The 13,045-nt window shown below is 38.7% G+C and overlaps 1 protein-coding gene across 1 annotated transcript in view; it reads left to right on the top strand.

Annotated features, from left to right (window-relative positions):
• LOC102306532 (regulator of G-protein signaling 6) overlaps window positions 1–13,045 on the top strand; it is a 108,176-nt gene that overhangs the window by 73,955 nt on the left and 21,176 nt on the right. The window contains exon 3 of the mRNA XM_042222722.1: window positions 11,924–12,020. Coding sequence (XP_042078656.1) covers window positions 11,924–12,020 — 97 coding nt within the window. The remainder of the gene's footprint in view (window positions 1–11,923; window positions 12,021–13,045) is intronic.

Genomic DNA, 13,045 nt, shown 5'->3' with positions numbered 1-13,045 from the left:
TACAGTGTTTAAACTTGCATTTTTTTTCTCATAAACTAGAACTATAGTTTTGTTTTGGGTTGTAAAGTGAGGAAGCATACGTTTTCCTGTGATGAATTTTGTTATCAATTGAGATGATCTAAGCTTCGTGACATGTTGCGCTATCTTGCTGGAAGCAGCCCATAGAACATGGGTACATTGAGGTAATAAAATGATGAACAGGGTCAGCAACAATATTCAGGTACAATTGATATTAAGCTGCTCAAAGTGTTCCACTACAATTTTACACCACAATTGCCAGCCTTACTGGTGATACAAGATAGGATGGATCCATGCTTTCATGTTGTTTACACCAAATTCTGGCACTAGCATTCAAATGTGGCAGCAGAAAACTATGGCGTTATTTTTGTGCCTCTATTCTGAGCATAAGGGGAAAAACAATTGCAAGCGCAAATGTTGCATTTTGAGGAGAAAAATATTTTGAGCGAAGTAAAGCTTAATTTGAGCAAACAAAATTCATTGTTGCGTGCAAGAAATGTATTTCAGTGTTTGCTATTATCCACATACACACACAATAACAGCCCCTCTTGTTCAGTGGTTGGCATTTTCTCTTGCTCAGATCTCTGCTGACCTGCTCTCAGTGTGTCGTTCGCGCTCACACCATCCCTGCTTCGTGCACGCTCAGCTCTCTGTACACCATTAAGTCTGCCACAAAATCAATCAATCACAGACTTGGATGCAAAAATTCTGATTGGCTGTTACAGTGTCAGTCTAAATCCATTTTCGGTTAGTATGTTTACTTATTTTATTTTAAAACTTGTAATTTTTTAAGACCATTGTTGGTTTTAATCTACATTAAGCTACATTCTGGACCCTGTTTCCGGAATGCAGTAGCTAGCAAGCTGATTGGAGACTGTAACAACCAATCAGAATTTTTGCATCCAAGTCTGTGATTGGTTGGTTTTGTGGCCAACAACTGAGCGAGAGTAGCTATTATTGTGTGTGTATATGGATAATAGCAAACACTGAAATACATTTCTTGCAGGCAACAATGAATTTTCTGCTCAAATTAAACTTTTTGTTGCTCAAAATAATTTTCTCCTCAAAATGCAACATTTGCGCTTGCAATTTTTTCTTACATGCGCTCAGAATAGAGGCACAAAAATAACGCCATAGAAAACGTTTCCGCAATCGTCTCTTGTTAGTTTTGGAGAACCTGCGCAAACTATAGCCTCAGTTTCCTGTTCTCAACTGACAGCAGTGGCACCTGGTGTGGTCTTCTGCTGCTATAGCCCATTTGATTCAAGGATCCATGTATTGTAACAAGTGGCTATTTGAGCCACTCTTGCTCTCCTTTTAGCTCAAAGAAGTCTGGCCATTCTCCTCTGACATCTGGCAACAAAAAGGCTCAACCAGAGAACTGCTGCTCACTGGATATTTTCTCTTTTTTTTTTAGACCATCCTCTGTAAACCCTCAAGGTATCTGTATAGGAAAATCCCAGTGGATCAGCAGTTTCTGAAATACTCAACACATGCCACTTAAAATATCTTCGCCATTCTAATCTTCAGTTTGAACTTCAGCAAGTCATCTTGAGCATGTTAGCAAAACTAAAGCATACGATGTTTTCATTTAGGACTGGTCGGTCTCAATCTAACCTATTGATTGCATTTTGTATTACATAACTTACAATTTGGTTTGTTTGTACACACACACACACACACACACACTGCACAGTGACAGCCCTTGATAATACCTTGTGTGGCCTGAACAAGAGAATAAATGCACCACTATGCATTTCACTCAGTAGATAAAACCTTCATAACACTGACAAATACAGCTGGTGTCAACCTAACCTAACTGTAAACTCATCGTATCATAAGCTTTCTTTGTAGCTCTTTGCCTTACTCACATTTGATATGTTAGTGCCTGCTGGCAAGCGGGGCAGTCATTCACAAAAACAATTTCCTAATAAATATTTATATATATTATTATCTATGAATTTAGTCCAGGTCTTCAGGGACTAACGTTATTCCAGCTAGATCATCCAAGTAAACAGAGTTGGCTTATGTAACTTTAACAGGCTTTTGGGGAATCTAGACCCTCTGTAAAAGTTAATAAGATATGGTATTACTTTTAAAAAATAATTATACCTAAAAATGCACTTTTAAATTCCTTACAAAGTAATATAAGTCTAGCTCGAATTGTAAAATTATTCATTCGCTGGATGTTGCTGTTCCAGTGTATTCCAATGTATAATGTATTCACATTGTAATATAACACTAGAAGACTGTGAGACTGTATATTACACTCCAAAAGTAACAGTGGAGGATTCATATTCTTTTACTGTATATTCATAATCTCATAAAAACATTTCATAAAGTGTTATCACCCCATTGCTAAAAATATAATTCTTGAGCGTAAGTCAGACAGCCCTCTATTCTTAGTGGACTTACCGTAGAGCCTAGGGTATTATTCATAGGGACACAAAGGGAAAAAAGAGCACCGTTCTACCATCAACTATATATATATATATATATATATATATATATAATACAAAAACTGACAAAAGGTTCACAGTGAAACAATAAAAATGACCCCCCAGCAGTCAAATCTTAAGATTAAGACTGATTGTAATCTTCTCTACAGGACAATCATGTGATATCTGCAGCAGTGCAGAGATCTCTGAGCGTTAGCAGTGGGATGCAAGAAACTGCAGGGGAGGCAAGGTGCTCTACTAAAAGAAAAACTGGTCTCAGAAGGAACTGTTACCTTGGATGACACTTATACTTACACCTACACATATCCAAGCACACACTAAAGCATGGCTTCACACACTACTTCATCTCCAACCCTAGAGTGCCTGGAGTATAACTATATACAGTATATTCCCTCCATATAGTTACTATACTTACAGTATATGGAAGTGTTAAAGCAACTTTGTAATGTAGTTCTAGTGAAACGATTGCTTGGCTTTGTACCTAAGCACAGGCTCGCTGCAGGTTGAGTCTTGTAGTTATTTTTTAGGCGGTGGCTCCGACATTGCCTCTTCTTTTTACTCCAAGACAGTGACCGGCTATTTTGGCACCATGGCGAGTTCTTTGATTGCTTTGATTGCCTTCCTAGAGCACCCTCTGAAGCCTTACAGCTAAACTGACTACAAAGCCCTTACACCCCATTTCCACTGGATATACCTTTTAGTTTCCAACTGTGCACTTGTTCTTCAGCTGAAACGCAAGTAGCTTTCTCCATTTGTATGGCTGATTGTCAGCATCTAGAAGACCTTCAGCATAATGACTAAGCCACTTTACAGGTGTTACTTGCCAAAGATCCGGGTCTGGTTGCAAGTTGTTTGTTGGGATTTTTGGCTGGGAAACGAATTGTTGCCTGGTTTGGCATGCATTTCCCAGTCCAGGACTGCAGAAAGAGCTTGTTAGAGCTTGTTAAATGTCCTAGTAGTTAGCTTCTTGCCTAGCACCACAGCACTTGATGTGCCACCTAGTTGTTTTAAGCTCAAAACAAGAGGTTGTGATTTTTCTTACTAAAATAAGACTGAACACTATACCTTTTTTGGACTAATCTGGAATTAAAACTCCAGTCAGTATCAGTCTAGACCCGACATGAACAGCTGTAAATAGCAAACTTCATATCTGCCTAATTCAGAATGGGGAAAAAAAGATGCGTAATTTGTTGAAATATTTGGAGTGTTATGGGTAATATGACCCATTAGCATTTTAGAGAGAGAATTTTGAAATATGCTGTAGCGTTTTAGTTTCTTATAGAGATTTCTGTCTTTGCCCAGTAGCATTAATGGAGAAGGTAAGATGTTTAATTACCACCTGTGTGAGCCAATGTATCTGATGTATGTAGGATATGTAATTATATCTTGATTGGTTTGTGCTGTTTCCAAGGTAATCTTTCTTCATCAGATCTCTCTGTACTATTTTTACACAATTTCAGTGCTTTATTTGTTTCTGTCACATGTCGCATTATTACCAGTTCTCGCTAGATTTTGTAATTACTTTGAATTGCTGTTAGGAACATAACATGTGTCAACCACCCATAACGGCATGCTACAAGGGATGAATTATAAAAACAGCTGCTTTTCATAATATTTCTTTATAGTGAGATATTAAATGTTGAGTTTGCGGATAAACTTTCTAATATACAGACTATACTGGCTGGCTCTGTGTCACATTCTGGCTGGCAGACCGTGGGGACATGACTCCCGTGTGTGTGCTCAGGTGTGACAGGAACTTCAGGTGTGGCCAGTCCTCCCACAGGGCCACACCTATCAGGCCTGCAGGTGGCTGTGCTCCATCCTCCAGCCACACCCGCAGACACACACACATGTACACACCCACACCCTGCCTATAAATATAATGAGTGGAACACAGAATAACACAGCATTGTGCAGAAAAACACACACATCACCAAATAATAACGATAATAATAATAATAACAATCAGTCAAAAAAAACAGTCAAAACTGCTCACGGACCCCGAGTCCTCCAGAGCCGGGTCCGTGACACTATGACTTTTGCATGATGAATTACTTCACGCATTTTGTGTCAAATTGGGGACAAATCTCTGACATAAACATGCTATATGAAGCATATATGCATGACATTAAGCTAAAAGCAGACTAAGTTACTATGACTATCATAAAAACCAGAAATTGAAGAAAATGCTTGCTAGGCTGCTGGTGACAGTCTTGAACACATGTAAATTGAGCCTTTTTTGTTGCATTGCCAACATGATTCTTGAGTCCATTGCACTGTGTTGAATATTTTAAGCTCATAGTCTATTATGCTGCATTTTTTGACAAATTGTATCTGCTCGCGCGGCTCTCGGTAAGCGCTTTCACAGAATCTCTAATCCCTTTTTTCCTGTGCTTGGCTCTTGACTTTCTTTCCGAGTTTCTTGTCAGTATGCAAGTGCCACTCAAAGCACAGAGGAATGTGTTGCAATCAGTTGATTGTGAATGGTCTTAGGAAGGTAATATGCAATCTACTGAAGTAGATCCGGAAGGAGCCAAATCAGCCAATGGTCTCCTGTTCATACTATGTTTGCCTCCCCGAAAATTCAAATTAATAAATTCATGGCATTCAATCCTCCCAAGGTACATTTAGGTTTGATTGGTGTTAGTACACGAGTTACAAAAATAACTCATGAGCCCTAGAATGGATGAAAATAGTCTTACAGTGCTAAAGGAACTGTAAATAATCTGTCTGGAAAGATCAAGATGAGTGAGACCATTAAATGATCAAAACTGCAGTCAAACAAACAGCGAGGATATTCAACTCAAGATTGTTGACTTGAAGTCATCTATCTGCTTGTTGTCCAGCTGGCCTTCAGCCAGGCTGTTATCAATCTAGCAGCATGTTAACTTTCACTGTGGGGATGGCTTGGGAACTGCACGGTTCAGAGGAGGTAATTTTCTTTCTTTTCTCTCAAAATGTGTTGCCCAGGTATCACTGCACAAAAATTCCCATTCTTCAAGTCTGTGGCTGACATTTTCTCTCTCAGCAGGATGTATCCCTGCTCCATTATAACCATAGTAATGGCCTTGTCAGTCTTCTCTCCCACGTAATTCGCTTTTTGCTATGAAAGGCTAATTGCAGCTGTTTCAGGGACAGGAATTCAAAAGGGGGCTATTTTACAATAAAATGTACTTTGTGTTAGCCTCCTCTGCGTGTTTAGGTGTGCATGCCAGGTTGTTGAGCTTTGAATTATTGTGCCCTCGTCCTGACTCATGCTTCAGCCCGTTTGCATTTGGGGGAAAAAAAGAAACTCTTGAGTAAATAATTTTACCATCATTAGTCACAGTGCTGGATGTTAAATAAATGTTCTCAACTGATAACTGGTTTTATGATGCAACGACCAATGAAATAGTCTGTATGGTTGTATCATTGAGGGAGAAATTCTAGGTGTGCAGTACCTTTCTTTTACCTTGTGTTGGATGGATGGATAGGTAGCATGTCTGTTATGCAACTAATGCTTCACAATACCTGCTGAAATAAGTTAATTTGGAAAGAAAAGTGTAGAAATATGTTTTGTACTTTTTTATACAGATATATTATGTTCATGTTTATGTGCTTTTCCATCTAGCGCACATGTGTCAAAGTCAAGGCCTGCGGGCCACATCCGGCCCGGCGTACATTTATATCCGGCCCGACATCATTTTATATAGATGTACTATTATTGTTATGCACAGCCCGGCGATATGAGGCGCTAATAATATACAAACTACAGATCCCATAATGCAGCGCTGCAGCCTCCTTGCTGAACGCTAGGCTAACTGGGAACATTCCTGCTTCAATCAAGTCAAACTTCTGTTTGAAGCTAGCCGCTCACAATGGTGGAGAGACAAGTTGATTCTGAAAGCAGAGCCAGTTGTGTGAAAGAAGCAAAAACTTTATTGCATAATGTCTTGCTGTGGATGAAAGTACAGACATGATGGACATTGCACAGCTGACCATCTTCATCCGTGGAGAGGAAATATTGAACATTAAATCGATGCATGGGACAGCGACAGGAAAATACATTTTTAAAACGTATGTCAAAATTGTAACCGACATGAAACTGCCCTGGGACAAACTTGTTGGACTTACAACAGTCACCGTAATGCAAAGCGTAAACTTTATCTGAGCTAAAAGTTTAAATCACTGTCAATTTCAGTCTTTTTTTTATTTTTTATTTTTATTAGTTTTCTTATTTATACAACATATACAACAAATTCAATTTAATCACCATGGGGGGGAAAGCAAAACCAAACCGAACAACAACATAAGAGACAAACGGACCAAAACAAGACCGAACAAAACACAAGAACAAACAAACCAAGAAATACAATGACATTATACAAAATCGGGCCTCCCATTTTGTACATATTTCAACCATTTCAACCAATATTCATCAAATGCGTCCGCCTGGCATTTTAGCCTAAAAGTTATTCTTTCCATAACAAAATTATTATGTATCACATCAATCCATTCATCTATGGTAGGAATATCCTCTTTAATCCAAAGGCGAGTTATGGCCTTTTTGCAAGCTACCGACAGCACACTGAACAAATATTTATCCGGTTTGCATAGATTAAGACTCTCTAGGTTGCCTAGGTACAACAATGCAAAATGAAATTGTATTTTCTTTTGAAAGATTGTTTCCATGACCTTATGTATTTCCTTCCAAAATGGAACCACACGGGGACATTCCCAAAAAATGTGAAAATGATTTGCTGTTGCATGTCCACAATGCCTCCAGCATGTTGTATTCTGAGAATAATTGCATTTTTGGGCTGGGGTAATAAAATAACGAATTACGTTCTTCCAGCTGAATTCCCTCCACGAGGGGGAGCTTGTTACTGACCACTGCTGCCTACAAATCCCATCCCATTCCTCTCCTGTTAAGAATAGATTGCTCTCTGTTTCCCATCTTCCTTTAACATATCTTGTATCATGACCCTGTAGATTGATCAGTGAACAATGTAATTTGGAAAAAAAAATTTGATAGGGTCCATCTCTATACGCGTTCTCGAATATATTTATAATCTCTTCATTCCCAGTTGATAACTGAGAATTTTTTAGCTTTTTATTCAGGAAGTCCCTCAGTTGCAAATATCTAAAAAGATCTTGATTTTGCAACCCAAACTTTTTCTTAAGGTCTTGGAAACTCATCACTTTTCCATTTTTCAACAAGGTACTGTATGTGGTGAGACCTTTATTTGCCCATGTTTTGAATGTCGAGTCGAACTTACTAGGCAAAAATTCTGGGTCATATGCAAACCACTTAAGGAAACCGGCCCTCTGGTTTAAATGATACTTTTTAAGTACTCTTCCCCATATCTTTATTGAACTTACTATCCAAGGGTTGCCCGGGTCTCCCAGGAGTCGTAACTCTGACGGATCTCCTATCAGTGCCCCGACAGGAAAATCTGCATCTGAATCTGCACCTGTGCAGATTCAGATGGAGCTGCAGTGTAATGGCACACTCAGGGCAAAGTACGACACTGAATGGCCCGCACAGTTTATTAGTTCCATTCCTGCAGCAATGCCCAGCTCCGTCTACATGCGGCTCCAACCTTGTGTATGCTTTCATTTATTTTTTCTGGGGTTTTTGGCAGCATGTTGATATTTCTAACTTGCATAATTTTGACAGGATATATTTTTATGTGGAGCAAAATATTTATAGTTAAAGTTTATTTTTTTTAAGTTTATTTAATCTGGAATAATATTCCTGTCTGTTTTCCTTCATATTTGTGTTTAAAAAACATTGTTTTAGTGTGTTCAATAAATCTTTATCTTGTTTGGCCCGTGACCTAAAGTGTGCCTTGAGTTTTGGCCCCCTGTGCAATTGAGTTTGACACCCCTCTAGCGTAACAGTCAGGTAAGTACGATACCCAATCAGACAATTAATGGCTTAGTGAGAGACCATGACGATGGCATTTCTGGTAAGTACAAATAGATAGACATTGTTTTTTCTTTCTTTTTTTTTTTGCCCAAAGAGATCATTAAACCACAGTCAGTAGCACAGCCCTTTTCTCCCTGTAACCAACCTGTCTGCCAAGATGCCTGCCAGCCCGCTAGCTGGTCCATGCTAAGTGTGTGGTGATAACACTGTAATCAGGCGTGTTAAATAGACCGGCTCGCAATAAGTCTGATGAAATCTGTTCCCGCTGGGCTGCACTACAAGCCAAGACACAAACAAGCAGGCGCATTCATACAGCACACAACCCCAAAACTATATACACATGCACATATGTTTGTGTGGACTTGTGAGGATCTACACTGACACAATACATACAGTAATTAAAACTACCAATCTAATCAACCAGTAATCTAAACGGAAGAGTCATCTTGAACTAATCTAGTTTTAAAATGTTATGTTAGGGCACCAGGATTGTGCTTTAAAAGGAAGTCTTCAGTTATGGGGGTAAAAGATCGCAATGTCATTGCATCAGGGTTCCAGTACAGGGTCTGCAAGAAAAAAACACATTAAACCTGGCTTAATGTCATATTGCAAAGTGCTATGACTAACCTGTGGACGTTCCTCTCAATGCAGCAAGTTTCTTCTTCAGTAGTCATAATATTTTTAGCTTAGAGACAGCTGAAAACAAATGATTCACAGGCACAGAAATAGAGAGTTAAATAAGTAATTGTTTGCTTGAGTCCATTAGATATTTGAGTCCATACTTGTGTGATGAGGTGAAGTCTTATTGATCTAAGGCTCGTATTTGAATTTGTATCAAATCTCCAGTTTTTTAATCTGCGGAGTGGACCAAGAGTATTTTGGGGGAATTTTGATGACCAGTTATTCAAGTGCGTTTTTGATTTGCAGCATCTGGCTGCTTCCAAAACTTTCTTTTCCACAGCTGTACTTAAATTCCTATGTTTTGGGCAGCAACCTTTCCTCAGCCATTTCCATTTTCCAGCTCAGAGTCATGGCCTCAGATTTGGGGGAGCTTCACACCTAATGGAGTTTAACTCCATAACCAAAAAACTGCAAACCAAACGCTACAGGCAGTAAGTCAGACCACATACAGCAAATCGGTATTAATAATTATGATACTTATGTAACTTATGTAATGCAACAGCGACTCAACTTAGTCACGTGTAACGATAAATATTATAAAATACACAGAAAATTGTTTTTTAATGTCCCTCCTTTTTGTTTCAAAAATAGCATTTTCGTGTTTCATCGTCACAGATATACAAAGTAGTGTTGGGCAATTTTAGATTCAGTGGGTGACAGCTGTTGTAGCATGAAGTAAACGTGTTGTGAATGCCTATTTTCATTAATGGAGCAGGAGTAGATTGTTCATGATAGTGGAAGCCATTAAAGTCATTTGAGCAGCTACCTCCACACTATCAACATCTTATTACAATCATATTAGTTGTATTGATTTTGAAGTGTAGCCCGGAGCTCTCTATGTCTTTGCTTTTGGCAGACAGCCAGGATCTATAGAGAGGAACAGGGTGACAGCAGTCTGATGGCCAGAGGCGTAAAAGCAGGAAGCTTGTCAGTTTGAATTTCCAGACTGGTTGGAAGCATCTGTGCTGGAAAGTGAGAAAGATGTGTTTCAGTCATTTCTTTTTTTTGAATGTTTGCAGGTCCTTCGACGACACAAATACTGCGTTTTCACGTCACCTGTCTACTTGCAACAGGACAGGAGGGTTATGATAGGAGATAGTGGTAAATTTACCTAATTACTTTCAGGTGTAAGCAGCTTAAATGCCTTTCATATAGCATAAACTATAGCTTCTGTTTAGTCCTCAGTCACCAGTTTTCTATCTGCCTGTGTTTATCCAGTTAATAGGTGGTGGACTCTAGAAGAGTACAGCATTTTATTTGTATAGCAATCACATTGGGGTATTGTCAATAAAAACAAACCAAAACCAGCTGTGATATTTTTAAAAACTGCTGGTAGTCATGCAGTGGAAAATTGTGTGGCGAAAACAGCACTTTTACCCAGCTGAGTTATTCAAAGAGACACAGAGCAAAGCCAATATGTTGCTTTTGCTCCTTTTGTTCTTATGAAAGGGATGAATTTCTCTTCTCTTGCAGATTTAAAGCCAGCTTTAACCTCTCTCACCCTGCGTTTGGATGCTTGCTTGTTTTTAGCAAAATTCTAATGCTTCTAAATACGGGGGCCATTGAAGAGGTGATTTTATGCATCCACGGGATTCTGCTATTCATACAAGTAAAAAAAGCACACCAGCAAAGCAATGTTGTTAAATTATTTTGGATATTGTGCAATGTTGTTTTTTTTTTAAAAAGAAATATTGAAAAACTGTGTGGATGAATAGTATGTTCAGTCTTAAACAGACTGTACATTGAGTCTGCATGAGTGTTGTGGAAGTCACCAGCTTTAACCCAGCGTGGGTGGCTCCTAGAACTATACTCCACTGACAGCTGCACATTATAAATATACTCATAAGGGTCGCAAAATTGCACAAACTGAGGACATATTTGCAGTAAAATAAACTATGGGCACTACAGGTAGGAAGTAGAATGTGTTTTTCTCAAAACTGGTGAAATGCACTTCTTTTCTGTGATCACTTTAATTGTCTAGATGTAAAAAGCATATGTGGTTATCTCTGCCTCTCTGCCGTTGCTCTGGGTTCCATTCAGGGTTTATATATAGCTGCCGGGTTGTGCGTTAGTGCGCGATAGCTGTCTCCAAAGCGACCAGCTTCTCACTTCCCACTCCCTGACGCAAACAAAAAAAGCATCTGTGAAGAGAGAGGGGGTGTCAACCTTGCAATCAAAACCAGATAATCAAATACTAATCTGATTACTTAAGTGCAAAGTGGGTGACGTGTTTCGTTTAACATCTGTGCAATTGTAATTAAGGGCCACAGATATGTGCTGTCCTGCTGAACCTCAACTCCTGCTTAGATTAGACTCAGTTATCGTGTGACTCAGTCTTGTGGTTAAAACAACATTACAGCGAGAGGTGAAGTGTATAGTTAAACCTATAAAAAGTGAAAAAGGAGAAGAGCTTTTCTTTTTCACGAACTACCTATGTTTTTTCACTGGTATCAATTTCCATGAAGCATTTATAAACAGTTGAATTTTAAAGTCAATGTAATTAACTGGTTTGTTAGACCATATAATGAATGATATCATTTTTCTTTCTTTCAAGACATATTTTATTCTACAGTAGAAATTGTAGCAGCATCTTTGCAGCTAACGATAGTCTTGTCTTCATAAATTGAAGCGAAGTGAGCTGATCCTGCATTTTCTTTGTGATGGCATAGATATGAATCATAGCGCTTGCCATTGTCTTGGTTTGAAGTAATGCAGCACTTCAACTTAAAGATTAACTGTTTAAATATCTTAAGAAAAATCCAAATAAAGTACATTTAACTAATACTTGTTTCACATAGATAAAAGTTTCCGTTTGTTCAAACTTTTAAACTCCGTCTTCTGCCTTATTCTACAGATTGAAGACATTATCACTCGCATCCAGGACGAGACGGACGGTGTACCCATCAGAACTGTCAAAAGTTTCATGACGAAAATCCCCAGTGTCGTTACGGGTAAGAAATCAAAAGAGACAGATGTCAAGCAAAAAGTGACCTAACCTGCACTGTACAAACATTAACTATAGAAGTGCATCACTGATGGACATTAAGTGCCCAGAGAACAAAATGAGACGATGGAAAATGCTGATGTCTGTTGGGCCTCTTGTTTTAGTGAGGCTGAAAAATGACAGTTCAATCAGCTATTCCAGGATAATTTAATCAACGTACTTTAATTTGATATTTTGAGATATTTACTTATTCAGCTTCTTTTTAAGGTTGTACGTGAAGAATTATTCCTGAAAAAAGGAAATATGGAAATATTAACAATCTGGGTAGACTTTATAAAAAGGTAAACTGTCTGTTAATTGCAGACTTATGATACACTATACACATAGGTATGAGCAGGATATCAATTTCCTGCCTGTCATCTAGACAGAGCATTAGTTTATTTCACAACACAAGGGTAGGCATCCAAAAAAATCCATCTTGCAAGGTATTTTGTGAAACACTATACAGTACATCCTAGCTCTCCAGCTTGGTCCCACATTTATATTCAAATAATCATCTGCTTGGTGGCTGCATTTCAGTCTGTTGAGGCACAGAAAAGCTGAATAGCTTTAGGTAAAAGTGGGAAGACAACATATGATTAAACGTTTGAAAAAGTGTGTAAGTGCATAAACAGAATGACTAATGCTGTCCTACTATCAAGGTGCCCTTAAGTGAAGCAGTCAACCCCTGACTTCTCCCGTAGAGCTGCGACTGTGGGGATCTGTGCGTCAAGCTGTCCAACAACAGAATAAACTTTGAATTTAAATGAAGTAAAAACAACAAAAGAAAACATTATTTGTTAGTTGAACCTGATGGGTAGGGATGAATGTTAGCCCCCTTGCCAGCTGGCTGTAATCACTTTCACTGACAGCATAAATCATTCCAACAGGCTGGTGCTGCAGTGGGAGGCTTTCACAGCAAACGAATGAAACAAATGATGAAAACAAAAACATAGACTATTAACACCCCACCCCCCACCCCCCACCACCACT

Source organism: Haplochromis burtoni, unplaced genomic scaffold (genome assembly GCF_018398535.1).
Source record: "Haplochromis burtoni strain Fernald_Lab_line unplaced genomic scaffold, NCSU_Asbu1 Contig_92, whole genome shotgun sequence".
NCBI lineage: Eukaryota > Metazoa > Chordata > Actinopteri > Cichliformes > Cichlidae > Haplochromis > Haplochromis burtoni.
The sequence above is the reverse complement of the archived record's forward strand: the minus strand, read 5'-3'. Positions and strand labels throughout refer to the sequence as shown.